The sequence below is a fragment of the Nerophis lumbriciformis genome, linkage group LG09, assembly GCF_033978685.3.
Source record: "Nerophis lumbriciformis linkage group LG09, RoL_Nlum_v2.1, whole genome shotgun sequence".
Lineage (NCBI taxonomy): Eukaryota > Metazoa > Chordata > Actinopteri > Syngnathiformes > Syngnathidae > Nerophis > Nerophis lumbriciformis.
In genome coordinates this window covers 4710577-4735440 of record NC_084556.2, presented here as the reverse complement: position 1 = coordinate 4735440, position 24864 = coordinate 4710577, and the positions used below count along the sequence as shown (strand labels likewise).

At 40.4% G+C, this 24864-nt stretch overlaps 1 protein-coding gene and 1 long non-coding RNA gene across 4 annotated transcripts in view; one reads left to right on the top strand and one right to left on the bottom strand.

The window, feature by feature from the left end:
- The first annotated feature begins 4117 nt into the window (after nt 1–4117).
- foxred1 (FAD-dependent oxidoreductase domain containing 1) lies at nt 4118–23303 on the top strand. The gene is made up of 11 exons (XM_061962761.2): nt 4118–4413; nt 4565–4785; nt 7213–7323; nt 7389–7507; nt 7578–7672; nt 12757–12858; nt 12927–13003; nt 13075–13235; nt 14855–14984; nt 15057–15161; nt 22552–23303. Exons 1-11 carry the CDS (start codon nt 4272–4274, stop codon nt 22804–22806), a joined length of 1518 nt encoding a protein of 505 aa, XP_061818745.2. The 5' UTR covers nt 4118–4271; the 3' UTR covers nt 22807–23303.
- LOC133607800 (uncharacterized) overlaps nt 6601–24864 on the bottom strand; it is a 38121-nt gene continuing 19857 nt past the window's right edge. The window contains exons 2-5 of one of the 3 annotated variants that reach the window (XR_009815456.2): nt 14828–15001; nt 12742–12869; nt 7369–7512; nt 6601–7308 (exon numbers count right to left, since the gene is read on the bottom strand). This is a non-coding gene — a long non-coding RNA (uncharacterized lncRNA). The remainder of the gene's footprint in view (nt 7309–7368; nt 7513–12741; nt 12870–14827; nt 15002–24864) is intronic. The other 2 variants (XR_009815454.2, XR_009815455.2) reach the window with 2 other exon arrangements.

The following is a 24864-nucleotide window of genomic DNA, read 5'->3' as shown; positions in this document are numbered from 1 at the left end:
GCTATACCGAGGATGTCGTTGTGGCTTGTGCAGCCCTTTGAGACACTTGTGATTTAGGGCTATATAAATAAACATTGATTGATTGATTGATTGATCTGCGCTTTTGATGCCCAGTGCACACTGGCATTGCACGGCGGGCGGCAAACGTCACAGGTGCAGCAGAGGCAGCTTTTACATTTAAAGAGAGGCAGGAAGAATCACTAGACCTAGATCAGCAGCAGCACTCTGTTGACCAAAAATTGTGTTTTTGTACAATAATATATCTTTGATCATTTAGAAATCATCAGTCAGACTCGTACATGCAAAAAATAAAAAATAAGAATTTTTTGTTAATTGCTTTTGGGGGCCCCCTGGTGGCCGCGGGGCCCTAAGCAAGCGCTTAGTACGCTTATGCCTTGGGCCGGCTCTGCTTGTGTCTTTTAAAACTGAATTTATGAAACTCAATTATTGCGTTGAAAATTTGCTAATTTACACACTGAATTTTAAAACACGGTATAATAGCAATTTGAATTTTAAACACACAGATTTTGCTCAAAAATTGTATTCACTTAAACTGCCAGCATAATTTGATGTACAAATATTCAGTTCACAAGATTTAAAAAAGAAAAAAAATCAGTTACAAAAATGAAGTGTCCAAAAAGGCTTTCATAATAAAGACACAAATAGACCTCCATATTTCGTTTGTGTAATGGAAGCTTTTTTTAAACACTGAATGATGTATATTTAATATATATATATATATATATATATATATATATATATATATATATATATATATATATATATATATATATATATATATATATATATATATATATATTTTAAAATTTTTACATTTGTTTTAATTTTTTTTACATTTTTACATTAAATTATGCTGACAATTTAATTTGATAAAAATTAGTGACCAAAACTCAGTTTATCAAAAATCAGTGTTTTAAAATTCAGTATGGAAAAAAAAATCGGTGTGCAAAAAAGAAAATCAGCCCAGAAAAAATATGTGTAAAAAAAATTGCTTCAGAAATATTCAGTGGATAACAAAAATCAGTGCAAAAAAAATATGTGTAAAAATTTGCTGCAGAAAATTTCAGAGCAGAAAAATTCAATGCAGAAATGTTCGTTGCTTCAAAACTCAAGACCCACTTCTGGTAAATTAGGACTTTAACACCTCATTGGCTTGTTCTGAGACTGGATCAGTTGCTTCAGTCTGAATTTGCCGGAAGTGAGTCTCGAGTTTTAAAGCAATGAATATTTCTGCACTGAATTTTTAAACAGTTGAATTTTAAACACTTTATATTAACAATATAAACTTTTAAACACACACATGATGCTCACAAATGTCCATCCATCCTTCCATCCATCCATCTTCTTCCGTTTATCCGAGGTCGGGTCGCGGGGGCAGCAGCCTAAGCAGGGAAGCCCAGACTTTCCTCTCCCCAGCCACTTCGTCCAGCAATTCTCGGGGGATCCCGAGGCGTTCCCAGACCAGCCGGGAGACATAGTCTCACAAATGTCAATTTAATGAAATTGTCAGCATAATTTGAAGTGTAAACAAAATGCAGTTATGTAAATTAAGTGTCCAAAAAAGCTGTTGTAATAAAGACACTAATGATCCTTCATATGAACGCATCTTGTTGAACATTAGCATACATCTTCAAGCATACCAACTGTCTTCCATCGATCCATCCATTTTCTACCGCTTGTCCCTTTCGGGGTCAAACTTATTCCCTTCCAATTGTCTACTATTGTTGGTTGGTTGGTTAAAGTTTCTTTTGAACATGTATACAATTTCAGTATGATACATCACATATTTAATTTTTTCTTTACATGGCCAAAAAGGAGTAAGAAGAAGCAAATCTTATTTAATCCTACCCCTACTAACACATGTTCACTTCCTGTTCTTCATTTCTACATAATTTACATCAATTCATCCTAAATACGACAGTTATTTAGATAAATAGTTTAGTCAGTTATGATTCACATAATGACATTAATAATATATAATTTTCCATATGTTTATCATGTTCTCTTTAAAATACACATCGCAAGTAAAACATGCTAATAAAATCCAAAGTATGTGAGAACAGTAAGGTAAAATATCAGTAAGTTATGGTAGTCATATTTAGGGATGATGTTCGAAACCGGTTCTCCCGGTTGTTCGATAAGAAAAAAAACGATTCCATGGACTCGAATCCCTTTTTGAGAACTGGTTCCCGTTATCGAGGCCACTATAGTAAAGAAAAAGAGTTGGTTCTTTATTCGAATCCCTGGGAACGAATCCCGTTCCACAGGAAATGCCCTGTGGGACATCACAGGAAATGACGTAGCTCAGTCATTAGGCGGCAGATACAGAAAGCAGCAAAAATAATGGACCGGAAAAAATGCCTCAAAACATGGCTTCATTTTACAAAAAAATACGACGAGGAAACGGCAATATGCAATTATTGCCAGGCTTCGCTCTCATAAGAGGGGAGCAGTACAACAAACATGTTGAAACATGTTCAGGCCGCACATAACCTGAACGTTCGAGAACCGTGTCGTGTCTTCGACACGTGGAGAAGCAGCGACAGAGATGACGAAGCACGCCCCTCTTCCTCTGCCTCAACCTGCAGTCCCAGTGATAGTGCCGGTGAGTAACTAACGTTAACCGTTGCCGGTTAATTTCCATATGTGCTCACTTGTAGCCTTTAGGCTAAAATAAGGTTACCTCTTATGTCAACCAGGACTGCAGAATTGTTGATTGATGACTGTGGCGTTCTTAGTGTCATAGTGTGTGTAGTTAGTATGTTCCAATAGCAGCAGAAGTGCACTTTTTGGAGAGCTGTATTATTTTCAGTTTTTTGCCCAAGGGACTGATTTTATTTAACACTATATTATTATTGATACACCTATAGTGATCACAGAGACAGGTTGTTTTTGTGTTACTGTATATATTTGTTTTTCTGAAAAATCCCACTTAATATACTTGGGGTAATAACAGTGAATATTTAATTTTTTAATTTTATTTTTTTTAGGGGGGTAACAACCGTCAATATTTATTTATTTGTCCATCCATCCATCCATTTCCTACCGCTTATTCCCTTCGGGGTCGCGGGGGGGCGCTGGAGCCTATCTCAGCTACAATCGGGCGGAAGGCGGTGTACACCCTGGACAAGTCGCCACCTCATCACAGGGCCAACACAGATAGACAGACAACATTCACACTCACATTCACACACTAGGGCCAATTTAGAGTTGCCAATCAACCTATCCCCAGGTGCATGTCTTTGGAGGTGGGAGGAAGCCGGAGTACCCGGAGGGAACCCACGCAGTCACGGGGAGGACATGCAAACTCCACACAGAAAGATCCCGAGCCTGGGATTGAACCCCAGACTACTCAGCAACTTCGTATTGTGTAACAACAGTCAATATTTATTTATTTATTTTTATTTATTTTTTTTCTTATAAAATAAAAGTGAGCTTTTGTTAAACCAAATATTACCACCTATAGTGATCACAGAGACAGGTTGTTTTTGTGTTACTGTATATATTTGTTTTTCTGAAAAATCCCACTTAATATACTTGGGGTAATAACAGTGACTATTTATTTATTTATTTAGTTTTATTTTTTCTTATAAAATAAAAGTGAGCTTTCGTTAAACCAAATATATATATATTTTTTCCATATACAACAACCTATCTGGATTCGATAAGAGAATCAATAAGGAATCAGTTCGATAAGAGGATTCGATAATGGGCTCGAACTCGATAATTTCTTATCAAACATCATCCCTAGTCATATTATAATAAAGTTTGATTGACCTAATTCTTCAGTATCAATTTAGCGAACGGAAAACATCGTATTTGATTGGTTAAGATTAGTCACATGAGCAGAAGTTTGCGGAAGTACTAGTATATTTCCTTCACAGACTTTTCAAAGTAAAGCACTCTGAAATGACGTGACGTTCTTTTGGGGAAGTGATTGAATACTCCGCCATCTCTCCCAGAGAGAGTGCCATATTTAAGTTTTTTCTAAATAAATCCTCCTCTTTGGAAATGTTTGCATGTAAAGAAAGATGGAGTCAGCCACTCAGAGAGGAGCAACGTGTACAATGCGCTTTTATTTTGAAAAACGACTGCCATGATACGTCTCCTTGTAGGTAGTAGAGCAAATGTGCGTCTCCCTTGCCGTCATGTTACACGACTTTACTGGCAGGTCCATGCGGGGAGAGCACTTGCAATATTTCCCCTTCGCTGGAGAAGTTGTCCAGTTTGTGCGCTAGCTCGCACGAACCATGTCAACATGGCGCAGACTGGGAGTCCGGAGGTGGCTCACCTTCAGACGGGTCACGCTCGAGCACCGGTGGTCATATAGACTAATGATGCCGGGACGAAGCCTGCAAACAGGCACTCCTCGGCCGAATGACTTGATTAAAGGTGGGTGCCATCAAATATCAATGTGTGACTCACGCCGAATGAAAGAGCGCCCTCAAATATATACATTTACGCTTTAAGTTTTAAGCTCGAACTTTGCTTTATGAACATTGAAGGAAGTCTCGGTAAAAAAACCCCACTCTTCTTGCCGTAGATCTGAAGGGCAAATGGGCCGCCACCAGGGAGAAGATCTCGGACGCTCTGCCAGGGAGCTCCTGGAACCCCATTGAGGTCAACCCCGAACTCCCACCGGAGAGGGCCGATATAGTGATCGTGGGCGGCGGCGTGATGGGCTGGTCCATCGCCTACTGGCTCAAGCAGATGGAGACTCAACGTGGGGAGGTCAGAGTTGTCGTGGTGGAGAAGGATACCACGGCGAGTACATTTAATTGCTCACACACTCATACAGGAGATAAAGCAGAATGTACTGTAAATGTTTTACAAGGGTGACTTTTTTTTTTGTTGATAGGATTTATTTTTTTATGGATGCTGATGACCTTTTGATTGATTGATCTTGATTGAGACTTTTATTAGTAGGTTGCACAGTGAAGTACGTATTCCGTACAATTGACCACTAAATGGTAACACCAGAATAAGTTTTTCAACTTGTTTAAGTCGGGGTCATGATACATGATACAGATATACAGGTAAAAGCCAGTAAATTAGAATATTTTGAAAAACTTGATTTATTTCAGTAATTGCATTCAAAAGGTGTAACTTGTACATTATATTTATTCATTGCACACAGACTGATGCATTCAAATGTTTATTTCATTTAATTTTGATGATTTGAAGTGGCAACAAATGAAAATCCAAAATTCCGTGTGTCACAAAATTAGAATATTACTTAAGGCTAATACAAAAAAGGGATTTTTAGAAATGTTGGCCAACTGAAAAGTATGAAAATGAAAAATATGAGCATGTACAATACTCAATACTTGGTTGGAGCTCCTTTTGCCTCAATTACTGCGTTAATGCGGCGTGGCATGGAGTCGATGAGTTTCTGGCACTGCTCAGGTGTTATGAGAGCCCAGGTTGCTCTGATAGTGGCCTTCAACTCTTCTGCGTTTTTGGGTCTGGCATTCTGCATCTTCCTTTTCACAATACCCCACAGATTTTCTATGGGGCTAAGGTCAGGGGAGTTGGCGGGCCAATTTAGAACAGAAATACCATGGTCCGTAAACCAGGCACGGGTAGATTTTGCGCTGTGTGCAGGCGCCAAGTCCTGTTGGAACTTGAAATCTCCATCTCCATAGAGCAGGTCAGCAGCAGGAAGCATAAAGTGCTCTAAAACTTGCTGGTAGACGGCTGCGTTGACCCTGGATCTCAGGAAACAGAGTGGACCGACACCAGCAGATGACATGGCACCCCAAACCATCACCCAACCATGCAAATTTTGCATTTCCTTTGGAAATCGAGGTCCCAGAGTCTGGAGGAAGACAGGAGAGGCACAGGATCCACGTTGCCTGAAGTCTAGTGTAAAGTTTCCACCATCAGTGATGGTTTGGGGTGCCATGTCATCTGCTGGTGTCGGTCCACTCTGTTTCCTGAGATCCAGGGTCAACGCAGCCGTCTACCAGCAAGTTTTAGAGCACTTCATGCTTCCTGCTGCTGACCTGCTCTATGGAGATGGAGATTTCAAGTTCCAACAGGACTTGGCGCCTGCACACAGCGCAAAATCTACCCGTGCCTGGTTTACGGACCATGGTATTTCTGTTCTAAATTGGCCCGCCAACTCCCCTGACCTTAGCCCCATAGAAAATCTGTGGGGTATTGTGAAAAGGAAGATGCAGAATGCCAGACCCAAAAACGCAGAAGAGTTGAAGGCCACTATCAGAGCAACCTGGGCTCTCATAACACCTGAGCAGTGCCAGAAACTCATCGACTCCATGCCACGCCGCATTAACGCAGTAATTGAGGCAAAAGGAGCTCCAACCAAGTATTGAGTATTGTACATGCTCATATTTTTCATTTTCATACTTTTCAGTTGGCCAACATTTCTAAAAATCCCTTTTTTGTATTAGCCTTACACAATATTCTAATTTTGTGACACACGGAATTTTGGATTTTCATTTGTTGCCACTTCAAATCATCAAAATTAAATGAAATAAACATTTGAACGCATCAGTCTGTGTGCAATGAATAAATATAATGTACAAGTTACACCTTTTGAATGCAATTACTGAAATAAATCAAGTTTTTCAAAATATTCTAATTTACTGGCTTTTACCTGTATATTGACGCTTACATAGGTCTGGTGATAATGTTCCCCTTTAACCTGGGTTCGATCGAACCCTAAGGGTTTGGTGAGTCGGCCTCAGGGGTTCGGATGTCGAGACACACCTGACTCATTGTGTAAATAAAAACTTCTCCATATCGGCGTATTATGGATACGGCAACAGCAGAAGTTACACTGATTTGCAAGTGTGTAAATTGTTGTGAGTTTATGCACTGTGTTGGTTTTGTTCTTTGAACAAGGTGATGTTCATGCATGGTTCATTTTGTGCACCGGTAAAAAAAAACATAACTTTGTCTTGAATTTGAAAAAAATATATATATATTTTTTACTGAAGATGGGTTCAGTGAATGCGCATATGAAACTGGTGGGGTTCGGTACCTCCAACAAGGTTAACAACCACTGTTTTAAAGGAACTATTACACAAGATGCCAGTCAAAGATCATCTATGTGACAGTGCTTTAGTGTTTTTAGGAATTTGCAGCAAAAACGGGGTCTGCTGTCATTCCTGATTTTTCCTTAAATGACGTTCTCCTATCACCTCTCTGCGCTGTCCGTCCCTTCAGTACTCCAAGGCGTCCACAGTGTTGTCCGCTGGGGGGATCCGGCAGCAGTTTTCCCTGCTGGAGAACATCTGCCTGTCTTTGGAGTCTGCACACTTCCTGAGGAACATCAACGTAAGTCAAAAGTAAAGACCACCACCCAAATAATAATGATAGTACCAAAAAATGTGTCCTCCCAGGACCACCTTGGGGTATTGAACGAAGATGCCGTGGACCTGCAGTTCAACCAATCAGGATATTTGTTCCTGGCCAGCGAGAAGGTGGCACACATCATGGAGGAGAACTACAAGACCCAGAGGTCGTCTATGAACAGAACAAGCATTAATGTTACGATAAATATTCAGCAACAGGATGTTTGTGTTTTTTAGGTCAGCTGGAGCCCAAGTGGCCCTTCTCTCCGCCACACAGCTAAAAGACAAATTTCCGTGGATCAATACGGAAGATGTGGTGCTAGCTTCATATGGTAAGTACATCACATCCCTAGAAACCAGTAATACATTACCGTAGTTGAAACAGAGACTAACTGATAGCTAACTGCGGCTAACGTATTGCTATGAGACACTGGTGCGCTGATGCTCTAATGCTAAAACACTGCTAACAATTTAAGTGGCTAACAAACTGCTAACAGTGGCTGACAGCGGCTGATGCTTTGATATGAGGTGCCAATATGCTAATTAGGGGTGTGGGAAAAAAACTCAGGTTGTTCAATTCATTATCGAGTCTCATTTTTCAAAAATCTATTTAATTTAATTTTTTAATTTTTTAATAATTTTTTTTTATTAATCAATCCAACAAAACAATACACAGCAATACCATAACAATGCAATCCAATTCCAAAACCAAACCCCACCCAGCAACACTCAGAACTGCAATAAACAGAGCAATTGAGAGGAGACACGACACAGAACAAACCAAAAGTAGTGAAACAAAAATTAATATTATCAACAACAGTATCAAAATTAGTTACAATTTCAACATAGCAGTGATTAAAAATCCCTCATTGACATTATCATTAGACATTTATAAAAAATAAAAATGAACAATAGTGTCACAGTGGCTTACACTTGCATCGCATCTCATAAGCTTGACAACACACTGTGTGTCCAATATTTTCACAAAGATAAAATGAGTCATATTTTTGGTTCATTTAATAGTTAAAACAAATGTACATTATTGCAATCAGTTGATAAAACATTGTCCTTTACAATTATAGACGCTTTTTACAAAAATCTACTACTCTGCTTGCTTGTCAGCAGACTGGGGTAGATCCTGCTGAAATCCTATGTATTGAATGAATAGAGAATCGTTTTGAATCGGGGAAAAAAATCGTTTTTGAATCTAATCGTGACCCAAGAATCGATATTGAATCGAATCGTGGGAAACTCAAAGATTCGCAGCCCTAATGCTAATATACTGTAGATGCTAACATTATTATCACGTATGTGCTTAAAAGAAGCAGCAAATCTTGCTGAGAGTGACTAACAAATGGCTAACAGTTGCTAACGTTAATAAAGAGCTAACTGACGGCTAACTCGGACTAATACTTTGCTACGAGGTGCTAAGATTCTAATATGTGTTAACGTATATAAAGGAAGTGACTAAAATTGCTAACAAACTACTAACAGTCACAGCCCTTTAGTGCCGCTCTAGTGGCTCCCTGGAGGATTTTTTAAAAAGGATTTAAAATGGAAAAAGATGGGGGGGGAAATTATTTTTTGGTTTTAGTATTGTTTTTGTTTGAGGACCAACATGACACAAACCTTCCCATTTGTTAGAAAGCCCAATGTTTAATATGAGTATTTGGTGAACATTGTTTTGTCCTACTAATTTCAGCAGTTCTTGAACTCAACATAGTGTGGACTGTGACGCAACAGTTTGTTTACATGTAAAATCTTCCACTTCTTTGTTTCATTTTGTCCACCAAAAGCTTCATGCTGTGTGTGAATGCACAAAGGTGCGCTTTGTTGATGTTATTGACTTGTTGGAGTGCTAATCAGGCATATTTGGTCAGTGCATGACTGCAAGCTAATCAATGCTAACATGCTATTTGCGCTAGCTGTATGTACATATTGCAACATTATGCCTCATTTGTAGGTGTATCTGAGCTCATTTAATATCGTTTACTTTTATCCACTTTGTTTATAATTTAGTTTTGCATGTCTCATGACACATTTCAGATTGTTGTTGTTTGTGTGCCACGTTGTTCCAGACCACAGCAAACATTACCTAGCTTCAATGTTCCCTCTAATTGTTCATGTGTGTGAGCAAACACAAAAACTCCCTGAGCATTCAGTGGAGCACATGTGAGCAACATCACACGTGGCAATACCAGCAGCACACCTGTCTCAAACCAATCTTTTATAATAACACTCAAATGACAGGAGTCATTTTCATGAGATTATTTTCTAATATTAGTGATTTGGCCCACTTGTAATGAAAATAAAAGATTGCACACCTGTCTCAAACCAGTCTTTTCTTATAACACTAAAATGACAGGAGTAATTTTCATGAGATTATTTTCTAATATTAGTGATTTGGCCCACTTGTAATGAAAATAAAAGATTGCACACCTGTCTCAAACCAGTCTTTTATTATAACACTAAAATGACAGGAGTAATTTTCATGAGATTATTTTCTAATATTAGTGATTTGGCCCACTTGTAATGCAAATAAAAGAAATCTTGTTTTTCATAAGCTATGGATTAGTATTGTACAATATGTCTGGGTGGGGGTCCTGCTTTGTAAATCATTTGTACCCCTTTCAGAGATCACATTTAGTTCCCCTTAAACATCCTCATGTTGCACAATGAGATGTAAGCATAGGATGAAGTGTGCATTCCTGTAACTTTCTCTAGTAACAGCATTCCATGATTAATATCAATAAATTAACATTAATAATAAATGACAGTAGAATAAGCACACATATGACTGAGTAGTCATAGTGTAACTTTGTATGGTGTTTGAGTTGTCAGACTTTTTGTGTGGCCATAAACGCACCAGTGGCTTAGTGCTATGCGTGTTGGTGACAGATGACAAGTTGGTTTGTACGGCAGAAAATGACTACCGGTAGTTTTTCGAGAGAGAAGTTTTTTTACTCATGTTTTTGGTGTGGTTATGGCCGAATATAAACAGTTTTGCTCAATAAAGTGATCGATATAATTCCTGTCCTCGAAGCATCTCGATAGACGTTACAATAATTGAACGGTGTTGACGAACACCGTTAGGGCCGCTTGTTGTCACTGTCACTCAGAGTTGCACTGCAAAATTATACAGAATAAATTATGTGTTTATTTTGTTTAGAATTCAGATGGGATTTGATTTGGTGCGCGGCATATATTTGCTGTGCGCAGAGGACGCTTGAGCATTGCGCAGGTGCACACCTTAGAGGGAACGTTGCCTAGCTTGCCAAAGATTGTAAAAAATGTATTAAAAGAAGACAACCTGCCGTTTCCTTTAACTTGGACACACACAACAATACCTTTGGCCATTAAAAGCCAGTAATTTCCAGGAGTTATCGCACCTTCTGAGTAGCCTCTGATTTACTAATGGTTTCTAATGTAAAAATGTGTAGAATAAATATTACATTTCAAAATTTCTGTCAACGAAGATTTGCTTCAGCCTGCGACACTGTCATTTTGATAGTAGGCTATTATAGCTAATAAAGACACTTACGTCATGCGTTGCCTTCATTATAACACTTATATACGGCTTTTCATTTTTTGCGGCTCCAGACAGATTTGTTTTTTGTATTTTTGGTCCAATATGCATACCTGCCAACTACTCCGGTTTTCCCGTAATTAGTACGGTTTTCATCAACCTATTCCGGGTTACGGTTGCAGTGATAAAAAATACGGTTTTTCATTAATTAAAAAAAATTTTTTTTTTAAAGTTTTATTCACGAAATCGCGTAACAACAATGACAATCGACACTGCTTCCCGTAACTTCCTATCGAGCCATTCCGAATGCCTTGCGCGAGGCTATTTATAGCACCGCTGCCAAGCACGAGGCACCAGTTGCCATTGTTTCCAAACGAGCGAACGATCATGGAATCAGCCGGAGAAAAATCGCAAACGAGTCTTAAACCGAAGAGAAAACCTCAGTCATTCCGTGAAGAATATTCAAAAGCCTATCCGGGAATAATTATCCGTTCCAAAAAGGGTGAAAACTACACGAATTGCACCTTGTGCAGACAAGATTTTTCGATCGGACACGGAGGAATTAGCGATGTAAAAGACCACGTTGGGACAAAAAAACACAAGTCTAATGCCGTTGCTAGCGATACAATTTCGATTTTAGCCACAAAAAGGTAATGACACCAATGTTATCTATTGGAATTGTTTAGTACTGTTATACTGTTAAAAGTGTTTATACTATTTATGCTTTCAAGTCCAAGTTGAAGAAATCTTGTTAAATGTTGACAGCATAACTACCAAAATACAGAAGTATGTCCTTAATATTTTTGCAGTGCTATTTCTGTTGAAAAGTTAAAATGATTACATTAGAGATGTGATGTGCCACTTTTCAAGTGTCTGATGGCTTAAATTAATTTTCATAAATTTTTCATATTTTGAATTCTTTTGAAAGGCTTACAAAAAAAACTACATTTGAATTGTAATTCCATGCTATTGACAGGACTATTAATTTTAATGAAGTTAGCTTACCATGTTTACAGTATGATAATTGTGATAGAAATGTGAATTTTAGGCACAGAATATTTTTTACAATTGAACAAGGCAGTAGATTATACAAGCTTGGACAGAAAGTTAATAATGACACCAATTTTTTTTTAAATGGAATTGTTTAGTACTGTTTTACCATTTGTTTACTGTAAAAAGTGTTTATACTGTTTATACTTTCAATTAACAAATTGAAGTCTTGTGAAAGGTTGACAGGATAACTGGCATTAACTGTCAAAATAATTTCAAACTATTGAAGTTAGTTTACAGAATAAACATGTCAATCAACCCATATGATTTTTACTGTAATATTTTTGTTTTGAAAAGTCACTGTGACTGATAGAAAAGTGATGGTTTTAGCAACATTTTAACCTGTCTGAATGCTAATAATCATTTTGCGTCGGGGGGCGAATGGACCCCACACCAGGACTTTGTCCTGGAACTACCGGGGCCTGCGGCCCCTGGACCCTGGCTACTAGGTTTTTCTGATTTCAAAAGTTGGCAGGTATGAATATGCCTCTTTCAATGTTTTGGGTTGCCGACCCCTGGCCTAAAGGAACCCACAGTCTCTGGAATCCACATTGAGAACCACTGTAAAACAGCATTCAACCAAACATTGGCCACAGTGCAGTCTTAAGGTATAAACCGACGTTAAAACGGGCCAAATTGATGTTAATAAGGCCAACAAATTTTGGTGCACAACATGACACTAAAGTCTCACTCTTGTCGTTTGTTAAAACTTGCCAGCCTTGTTGATGACAAAGCCCAACTGAGGGTTAACTCGGGCTAATGTTAATTTAAAAAACGAAACAATGGTAAACCAGGAGTCCGACCACGGTTGCGCAACATACTGACGTTTTAACTGTGCAGGTCTAGAGAACGAGGGCTGGTTTGACCCCTGGACTCTGTTGAACGCCTTCAAGAGGAAAGCCATATCATTGGGTGCCATCCAGTGTGCTGGAGAAGTCACCGGTCAGTATCACCTATCAAGCAACGTGGTCGGAAAAACAAAGATTAAAATTGTGCGTGTCCTTCCACAGGTTTTAATCATATGTCAAACCTGGTGACCACAGTAGAGGGTGACCAATTGCAAACGACAACGATCAAATCTGTTAAAGTACGGGTGATTTATGCACTATTTTGGATGAATGTGTTGAGATAAATGAGATTAAATCAGTGCCATGTTAGGTGCAGATGCCCAACAGCCTGGAGTACCAGCTAGTGGAATGCGCCATTGTGGTCAACGCAGCCGGAGCTTTTTCCGCTAAACTGGCCGAGCTGGTCGGAATGGGATTTGGCCCCAAAGACACGATAGCCGCAATTCGACTTCCTGTCGAACCCCGTAAAAGGTAAAAAAAAAAAAAGTATAAGCTCTAAGGCAGGGGTGCTCATTACGTCGATCGCGATCTACTGGTCGATCTCGGAGGGTGTGTCAGTCGACACCAGCCAGGCATTAAAAAAATAGTCCTAAAAATGAGCGATCATAAATCTTCACTACGACGTCACTTTCGTCACTTGATTGACATTCACGGCACCCGAAGGTCTTCTGAGATGACGCTGGCTGCTGCCAGCTCATTAAAATTACCGACTGGAAGTTAAGAAACACTTTATTTCAACAGACTCTGGCGCCGTACCTGTCGTCAAAACTCCAAAGACCGACTGCACAGTTGCACAATAAAAGCTCTGCTTCATCCTGCCTGCGCTACCAAAATAAGAGTCTCAGAAAGCTGGCGTGCACAAGCTAGCAAGCTACGGAGTTTGCCGACAATGTATTTCTTGTAAAGTGTATACAAAGGAGTACGGAAGCTGGACAAATAAGATGCCAAAAACCAACCACTTTCATGTGGTATTGGACAGAAAGGAGGACTTTTTTTCTCCTCCATTCGAAAATGCGGACGTTATCAGCACCACTGTCTGATTCCAATCAATGCAAGTCATCACAATCAGGTAATACACCAACTTATATTCTTGTCTTCATGAAAGAAAGGAATCTATATGTGTTAAACATGCTTGTATTATCTTTAACCACCTTTAACTTGTTAACAATATTAACTATATGTGTTAAACATGCTAGTTTTATCTTTAACCACCTTTAAGTTGTTAACAATATTAACTATTTGTGTTAAACATGCTTGTATTATTTTTAACCACCTTTAACTTGTTAACAATATTAACTATATGTGTTAAACATACTTGCATTATCTTTAAACACCTTTAACTTGTTAACAATATTAACTATATGTATTAAACATACTTGTATTATCATTAAACACCTTTAACTTGTTAACAAAAACATATATTTCATAAATAAGTAAATATAAATTATATATATGAATGAGGTAGATCCCCACGACTTGATCAATTGAAAAGTAGCTCGCCTGCAGAAAAAGTGTGAGCACCCCTGCTCTAAGGCAAAAGGCTGGATCTAAAGGTGTAGTTTAGTAATATTAGAAAGATGATTACAATAACAAACTCAGAATTACAACAAATTAATTATAATATAGAATTAATAAACATTTTCAGTACCGTAATGTCATAAAACTAATAGACAATGTCCGTTATGGGAATGGTCTTTTTTTGGTTATCGTGAGAAAAAAATTAAGATAATTACTTAGTTGAAAAATTACCGGTACATAAAATGTTGGAATAAAGCAAACAAAAATCAAATCATCATATTACTATAACAATGTATCGTAACTGGAATTACATTTATTTTATCCAGGGGAAAAAAATAAATGACAAAACAATATAAAAACAAGAATAATTGTTTAATAATTAACAGAAAATATTGTGCTGTTGAAAAAACGATGTAGGTTTTTTAATAGAAATATTTTGCGGTGAAAATAATTACAAGATTGCTAGAATTATGTTGTGATAATTAAAACCAATTTTTTTAAAGGTAAATATGTGTAATCTTGCATAGATAAGGTTGTGACATTACCATAAAAACATGTTTGTTGATGTTCAGGTTCGTGTACGTGGTCCACTGTCCCGACGGTCCCGGTCTGGACACGCCTTTCCTGATCGACCACTCTGGAGTGTACTTCAGGAGGGAGGGGCTTGGCGGGAACTACATCGCTGGAATGTCACCGGAGGAGGTCTGTGGAAGCTGCTTCTAGTTTATAACGTAATCAGAGAACTTCTGTCAGATCTACTGTTTGCGTTCTCAGGGGGAGGAGCCGGACATCACTAATCTGGACGTGGACCACCAATTTTTTGAGGACAAAATCTGGCCCAATCTGGCGAAGCGTGTTCCTGCTTTTGAAAAATTGAAGGTGAGTAAACATCATGAAACTATTATTGGTAATTGCCATCTCAAAAAAAACAAAAACACAATTTATAGGTGTGATACATTTTTGCATTCACTCCTCCCACCAGTTAATAACAAACGACACCTTCCACAATAAAAATAAACAAAACCGCAATGAAATAATCTACAACCAGGGGTGTCAAACTAATTTTCGCTCATTGACGAAAGTCTATGGTAAAATCATGGCATGATTACTTAAAAATAAAGACAACTTCAGATTGTTATATTTGTTTAAAAATAGACCATGCACATGTTATTTGTTTAAAAATAGACCATGCACATTCTGAAAATGTTTTTTTACACTTACATGTTGAGGTTACCGTATTTTCCGCACCATAAGGCGCCCTGGGTTAAAAGCCGCGCCTTCAATGAACGGCATATTTCAAAACTTTGTCCACCTATAAGCCGCCCGGTGTTGTAAGCCGCATCTAACTGCGCTAAAGGAATGTCAAAAAAACAGTCAGATAGGTCAGTCAAACTTTAATAATATATTAAAAACCAGCGTTCTAACAACTCTGTTCACTCCCAAAATGTACGCAAATGTGCAATCACAAACATAGTAAAATTCAAAATAGTGCAGAGCAATAGCAACATAATGTTGCTCGAACGTTAATGTCACAACACACAAAATAAACATAACGCTCACTTTCTGAAGTTATTCTTCATTCATAAATCCCTCGAATTATTCTCCTTCGTTGTCCGAATTGAAAAGTTGGGCGAATGTGGGATCCAAAATGTCGTCTGGCGCTGTCTCCCTGCCTCCCTGTCTTGGTGAACGTCACGTGTGTTCGCCTTCTGTCATCCACTGTTCCCACGCAGTTAGCAGTCTAGCTTCGAATGCCCTGTTGACACCAATATCTAGCGGCTGGAGGTCTTTTGTCAATCCACCCGGAATGACGGCGAGTATTGAATTAAGCGCGTAAGCGTGTCTCTTAATGTGATGTTATGAGCTAGCAAATATAACAACTACACTACCCAGCATGCAACGATAGTGACGAGCATGCGCGGTAGCCCTGAGAAGCGTTGTTGTATGCTGGCAGTTAGAATGTGGTTATGAGCACGCTGTGAGTAAACGTTGAGAACTCAGTTAAGACGCCTCGTCTGCATTATTTATAATTAGACAGACAACACACTTAATAGGAGCCATTTTGGGGTCTTTACATAAACACACAAATGGAAATGAAACGTCACATATCCCAGCATGCACCGCGCGCTTCTTCTACGGGGAAAAAAGATGGCGGCTGTTTACCGAAGTTGCGAGACCGAAACTTTATGAAAATGAATCTTAATATTTATCCATATATAAAGCGCACCGGGTTATAAGGCGCACTGTCAGCTTTTGAGAAAATTTGTGGTTTTTAGGTGCGCCTTATAGTGCGGAAAATACGGTAATAGTATTCTGTCTTCATTTGTCGTTATTTATACTTTCTGAATAAATGATGTGATAATGTTCATCAGTCCAGTAGGTGGAATTGAGTGTAGCAGAGTTTTAAAATGCTCCCATTGGTGTTAATTTTTAATCTACCAGAAGATGAATTGAGTAATAATATGAAAATCAAATTACAGGATGTAATTTACCCATTTTCCTCAACTGATGTACTAATATTATGTGGTTTATTCTGTACATATGCATCATCAACAACAAAACTTTAGAATTTGGACTCATTTCATTAATCACGCATCAAGTTAGAAGGGGTTACATATAGAGATGTCCGATAATATCGGACTGCCGATATTATCGGCCGATAAATGCTTTAAAATGTAATATCGGAAATTATCGGTATCGGTTTCAAAAAATTTATGAATTTTTAAAACGCCGCTGTACGGAGTGGTACACGGACGTAGGGAGAAGTACAGAACGCCATAAACCTTAAAGGCCCTGCCTTTGCGTGCCGGCCCAATCACATAATATGTACGGCTTTTCACACACATAAGTGAATGCCAAGCATACTTGGTCAACAGCCATACAGGTCGCACTGAGGGTGGCCGTATAAACAACTTTAACACTGTTACAAATATGCGCCAAACTGTGAACCCACACCAAACAAGAATGACAAACACATTTCGGGAGAACATCCGCACCGTAACACAACATAAACATAACAGAACAAATACCCAGAATCCCTTGCAGCACTAACTCTTCCGGGACGCTATCCCCTATCCCCCCACCTCAACCTCCTCATGCTCTCTCAGGGAGAGCATGTCCCAAATTCCAAGCTGCTGTTTTGAAGCATGTTAAAAAAAATAATGCACTTTGTGACTTCAATAATGAATATGGCAGTGCTATGTTGGCATTTTTTTCCCATAACTTGAGTTGATTTATTTTGGAAAACCTTTTTACATTGTTTAATGCATCCAGCGGGGCATCACAACAAAATTAGGCATAATAATGTGTTAATAATTCCACGACTGTATATATCGGTATCGGTTGATATCGGAATCGGTAATTAAGAGTTGGACAATATCGGAATATCGGATATCAGCAAAAAAGCCAATATCGGACATCTCTAGTTACATATTATATCCGCATATTTATGTGCACCCAGAAAATGTGTCCCCAGTCATAAGTACAACACGAAATGTGCTGATTATCAAAAAGCATATATTTGGGTAGAAATGTCACAGGTTACATTACCAACATCTTTGACGATCAAGGCATGAACGTAACAATCTACATTTTGTATACTATCACTAATAAGCAGCGTAAGTACGTAGTGTCCAAACACGGAAGCGTGGCCTCGATCTTAACACGGCAAATAGCTCCGCCCCCTCTGAAGTTGTGCGCGCTCTCGCGGAAGAGGATACAAATAATTGCTATTGTGACATCTAGTGGACTCATTTAGAACAGCACTTTCTTTCATTCAAAAATGTTACCTCATTTTTTACACTTAGCAAACTTATCTCGCTGGCCGGATAAAACCGGATCAGTTTGACACCCCTGATCTACACAGTCAAAGCCCACGATACGCTAGCTCACAGGTGAGCCCATTCATAACATAAAAATGTGATCGCTCCTCCCACCAGATATTGATGATTGCCACCTGAAATAAAATCGAATGGCTGGAACTAATCCATAAAATGGATGACCACCTTGAACAACAGAAATAGGTCAAATCAACAGAAATTTACTAAATCAAATCAAATCAACGCACAAACGCATGCACTTTGTAGAGGGGTCATAAAATTGATGCAATCACTCCTCCCACCAGTTATTGATGAGGATTGCCACCTAAAATAAAACCACATGCCTGAAAATAAACCACAATGTTACAGCCAACGGTCTGCTAGCTCACAAAATGTAAATGTATCATAATTAATGCAATTACTCCTCCCATCAGTTATTGATGACTATTGCCACCTGACATAAAACCAAATGGCTGAAAATAAACCACAACGTTACAGCCCATGGTCTGCTAGCTCACACAATGTAAATGTATCATCCATCCATCTTCTACTGCTTGTCCCTTTAGGGTCGCGGGGGTAATGCAATTACTCCTCCCACCTGAAATAAAAGCAATTGGCTGAAAACAATCCAAAACGTCAAAGCCTTCGGTACTCTAGCTCACACAATGTAAATGTATCATAATTTATGCCATCGCTCCTCCCACCAGTTATTGATAACTGCCACCATGCACAATACCTAAAACGACGAGAGGTAATCCACAAAGTCGAAGCCCATGGTTCGCTATCTCGCACACAAACACATGCACTTTGTAGATGTGCCATAATTAATGCAATCACTCCTCCCACTAGTTATTGCTGATAACCACCACCTTCCACAAGAGAATTTAACAGGAAATTAACATAATCAAAGCCCACTGTACGGTAGGTCAGACAAGCACATGCACAACATAAACGTATCATTATTATTGTGGTCACTCCTACCACCAGTTAATAATGATTGCCATCTAAAATAACACCAAATTATTGAAAATAATCTGCAAGGTCAAAGCACACAATAGGTAAACTCACACAAGAACACATTCACTTTGTAGAGGTGTCATATACTTAATACCATCATTCCTCCCACCAGTTATTGATGATAACCATCACCTTGCACAATAAAGATAAACAGAACAACATACAAATATACACAAAGCCCACTGCATGATACTTTACACACATGCACTTTGTAGAGGTACATACATATAATTTTTTCCAATTATTGATAATAATCTTCACAATAGAAATGAACAGAAATAATCTACACAAGCTAAACCCACTTTACAGTAGCTCACATACACAACAAGGACAAATACAATTAATGTGATTGCTCTTCTCACAAGTTATTGATAGCTACCTAAAATGAAACCGAATTGCTAAAAATAATCCACAACCTCAAACCCCACAGTGCGAAAGATCACACACAAACACATGTAAATGTAATCAATGCCATTGCTCTTCCCACCATTTATTGATAACTGCCACCTTGCACAATATAAATAAACAGAACATTAAAGTATACACAAACACATGCACTTTGTAGAGGTGTCGTGTAACTAATGTAATCCCTCCTCCTACCAGTTATTGATAATAACCTTTGCCTTGCACAACAGAAATAAACAAAACATATGAAAATAATCTACACAATCAAAGCCGACTTTATGGTAGCTCACATACGAGCACATCCATAATATATACATTTCATATAATAATGCAATTGCTCTTCCCACCAGTTATTAATGATTATTACCACCTGAAGTGGTTAGAGTGTCCGCCCTGAGATCGGTAGGTTGTGAGTTCAAACCCCGGCCGAGTTATACCAAAGACTATAAAAATGGGACCCATTACCTCCCTGCTTGGCACTCAGCATCAAGGGTTGGTATTGGGGGTTAAATCACCAAAATGATTCCCGGGCGCGGCCTCCGCTGCTGCTCACTGCTCCCCTCACCTCCCAGGGGGTGATCAAGGGTGATGGGTCAAATGCAGAGAATAATTTCGCCACACCTAGTGTGTGTGTGACAATCATTGGCACTTTAACTTAACTTAAATACAACAGAGGCTCAAAATAATCCACAAAGTCTAAGCCCACGGTAGGCTAGCTCACCCAAACGTGTCATAAATTAATGCAATCGCTCCCCCTTCCGGTTGATGATGATAACCGCCACCCTGCATCATAGAAATGAATAAAAATGCTGAAAATAATCCACCAAATCAAAGCCTGAAGTACATCGGCTTACACACATGAAACATGCATAAAGGAGACGTGAGCCTCCTTGCTTGGCACTCAGCATCAAGGGTTGGTATTGGGGGTTAAATCACCAAAATGATTCCCGGGCGCGGCCATCGCTGCTGCTCACTGCTCCCCTCACCTCCCAGGGGGTGATCAAGGGTGATGGGTCAAATGCAGAGAATAATTTCGCCACACCTAGTGTGTGTGTGACAATCATTGGCACTTTAACTTAACTTAAATACAACAGAGGCTCAAAATAATCCACAAAGTCTAAGCCCACGGTAGGCTAGCTCACCCAAACGTGTCATAGATTAATGCAATCGCTCCCCCTTCCGGTTGATGATGATAACCGCCACCCTGCATCATAGAAATGAATAAAAATGCTGAAAATAATCCACCAAATCAAAGCCTGAAGTACATCGGCTTACACACATGAAACATGCATAAAGGAGACGTGAGCCTCCCTGCTTGGCACTCAGCATCAAGGGTTGGTATTGGGGGTTAAATCACCAAAATGATTCCCGGGCGCGGCCATCGCTGCTGCTCACTGCTCCCCTCACCTCCCAGGGGGTGATCAAGGGTGATGGGTCAAATGCAGAGAATAATTTCGCCACACCTAGTGTGTGTGTGACAATCATTGGCACTTTAACTTAACTTAAATACAACAGAGGCTCAAAATAATCCACAAAGTCTAAGCCCACGGTAGGCTAGCTCACCCAAACGTGTCATAAATTAATGCAATCGCTCCCCCTTCCGGTTGATGATGATAACCGCCACCCTGCATCATAGAAATGAATAAAAATGCTGAAAATAATCCACCAAATCAAAGCCTGAAGTACATCGGCTTACACACATGAAACATGCATAAAGGAGACGTGAGCCTCCTTGCTTGGCACTCAGCATCAAGGGTTGGTATTGGGGGTTAAATCACCAAAATGATTCCCGGGCGCGGCCATCGCTGCTGCTCACTGCTCCCCTCACCTCCCAGGGGGTGATCAAGGGTGATGGGTCAAATGCAGAGAATAATTTCGCCACACCTAGTGTGTGTGTGACAATCATTGGCACTTTAACTTAACTTAAATACAACAGAGGCTCAAAATAATCCACAAAGTCTAAGCCCACGGCAGGCTAGCTCACCCAAACGTGTCATAAATGAATGCAATCGCTCCCCCTTCCGGTTGATGATGATAACCGCCACCCTGCATCATAGAAATGAATAAAAATGCTGAAAATAATCCACCAAATCAAAGCCTGAAGTACATCAGCTTACACACATGAAACATGCATAAAGGAGACGTGAGCCTCCCTGCTTGGCACTCAGCATCAAGGGTTGGTATTGGGGGTTAAATCACCAAAATGATTCCCGGGCGCGGCCATCGCTGCTGCTCACTGCTGCTCACTGCTCCCCTCACCTCCCAGGGGGTGATCAAGGGTGATGGGTCAAATGCAGAGAATAATTACGCCACACCTAGTGTGTGTGTGACAATCATTGGCACTTTAACTTAACTTAAATACAACAGAGGCTCAAAATAATCCACAAAGTCTAAGCCCACGGTAGGCTAGCTCACCCAAACGTGTCATAAATTAATGCAATCGCTTCCCCCTTCCGGTTGATGATGATAACCGCCACCCTGCATCATAGAAATGAATAAAAATGCTGAAAATAATCCACCAAATCAAAGCCTGAAGTACATCGGCTTACACACATGAAACATGCATAAAGGAGACGTGAGCCTCCTTGCTTGGCACTCAGCATCAAGGGTTGGTATTGGGGGTTAAATCACCAAAATGATTCCCGGGCGCGGCCACCGCTGCTGCTCACTGCTCCCCTCACCTCCCAGGGGGTGATCAAGGGTGATGGGTCAAATGCAGAGAATAATTTCGCCACACCTAGTGTGTGTGTGACAATCATTGGCACTTTAACTTAACTTAAATACAACAGAGGCTCAAAATAATCCACAAAGTCTAAGCCCACGGTAGGCTAGCTCACCCAAACGTGTCATAAATTAATGCAATCGCTCCCCCTTCCGGTTGATGATGATAACCGCCACCCTGCATCATAGAAATGAATAAAAATGCTGAAAATAATCCACCAAATCAAAGCCTGAGGTACATCAGCTCACACAAACAAGAACATGCATAAAGGAGACGTGAGCCATTTCATCCCCTCCCCCTTTGCCAGGTGAGGAGTGCGTGGGCGGGCTACTACGACTACAACACCTTGGACCAGAACGGCATCGTGGGCCTGCACCCGCTCATCAAAAACATGTACTTCGCCACGGGCTTCAGCGGCCACGGCCTGCAGCAGTCGCCCGCCGTGGGCCGCGGCGTGGCCGAACTCATCCGGGAGGGCACCTTCCAAACGCTGGACCTGAACGGCCTGAGCTTCAGACGCATCCTGAAGCAGGAACCCATGTTGGAGAGGAACATCGTGTAGATCTTCAACCAAACGCTGGTTTTGAAATCCCCAAAAGTATCATTGTAATACAATGATGTCACAATCATGCTACATTATTTTATGCTAGTTTTGTTCATCTCAGGCATTTTTTTTTTCTACCAATGAAGCAGAAAAGCTCTTCTTTAACGTCGTCGTCGTTCTTAGCAGCTTGGCAATGCGTGACGGCCAAATGCCTTCAGTTTAAAAAAGCGAGTCATTCAGTCAACTTGTAAAAGAAGCGTCTTTTCTTTTACTTTCAACTAGGGGTGTAACGGTACACACAAATTTTGGTTCGGTACGTACCTCGGTTTAGAGGTCACGGTTCGGTTCATTTTCGGTACAGTAAGAAAACAACAAAATATACATTTTTGGGTTATTTATTTACCAAATTTGCAAAATCTTCCACCAAAAATATTTTTCTTAGTGGAATATTTGATGTGAAGTAATGGGAACCTTGGATAGGTCAATAATTCATAATAACGTTGATTTTGATTCAATATTAAGTTTTGAGCAATGACAGTTTGAAAAAAAAAAAAAAGAGCTTTGTTTTATTAGTCAACATTGCAACTTTTTCTAAATTACATTTAACCTTTAAGCTTTTTTATTTCACTTTTGTTATGTTTTTGTTTATTTTAATAGTATTTTTAGAATGTGCCGTGGGCCTTTAAAGTATTAGTGGTGGGCCGCTAATGGCCTCCGGGGCACACTTTTGATACCCCTGCTATAGATAATAAAAAATTAAATGTGATAAATCTATGGATAAAAAGCAGAGCCTGGCGACGCATGCGCGTTTATCATAACTCTCTCGCTCTCTCTGTCTCTGCCCCTCCCTCAGCAATGCTGCTACGCCATACTTGCCAACCTTGAGACCTCCGATTTCGGGGGGTGGCTAAGAGGGGAGGAGTATATTTACAGCTAGAATTCACCAAGTCAAGTATTTCATATATATATATATATATATATATATATATATATATATATTAGAGATGCGCGGTTTGCGGGCACAACCGCGGAGTCCGCGGATTATCCGCGGATCGGGCGGATGAAATTTAAAAAAATTAGATTTTATCCGCGGGTCGGGTCGGGTGGTTAAAAAAAAATTAGATTTTAAATAGATTCAGGCGGGTGGCAGTTAAACCATTTGGGAAATATATATACATAGTTAAATGTTGTTACCCACATACGAAAAACGAGCAGGCACCTGCTGCATATGCCACAACAGAAGAAAAAAAAGAAAAAGAGATGGACACTTTTACGGAGCGGAGAAGTGACGCCTCGCCGGGGTCCGGGACCGAGGCCCCTTCCCCCGAGAGGGCCCCACCGGGAGCCGTAGCTGAGGCGATCCGCGAGAAGGGCCCAACGCACGTCCAGGGTCACCACCGCGCCCACCGCACCGACACCCCGCCTTGTCCGCCTTCGCCGCGGCCGGCGTCACGCGCAGCAGGTAAGCAGCTTACCTGCCCGCCACCCCCGTGGCCGGGGGCTCGTAACAGGGGTCACTCCGCGCGCTCCGCCCGCGCAGCTTACCTGCCCGCCACCCCTGTTGCCGGGGGCGCGTAACAGGGGTCACTCCGCGCGCAGTGCGCTCACGAAAGGGGTGGGGCTCACCCTGGTTGATATAGACAGCAGCTAGGACGGTGGCCATGGAAGTTGGAACCCGCTAAAGAGTGTGTAACAACCCACCTGCCGAATCAACTAGCCCTGAAAATGGATGGCGCTGGAGCGTCGGGCCCATATACCCGGCCGTCGCCTGCAGCGAGACGCGCTTGGAGGTGCGCTCAGCGCGGCTCCCATATGATTGCGCACTGGTGTGCGTCTGGGTCGTGACAGCGTGGCACGCAAATGTCTGTGCTGCATTGGATCAGTCTCCTTTCTTTAACAGGCAAAAGCTTTATAACCTCACTAATGCCTTGCATCGTCTATATTAGATATATAACAACGGGCGGATGCGGGCGGATGCGGTTCTGATCAAATGTTAGATCGGGTGGATGGCGGATGGTTGACGACTTTCTGATGCGGTTGCGGATGAAATAATTGCCTATCCGCGCATCTCTAGTC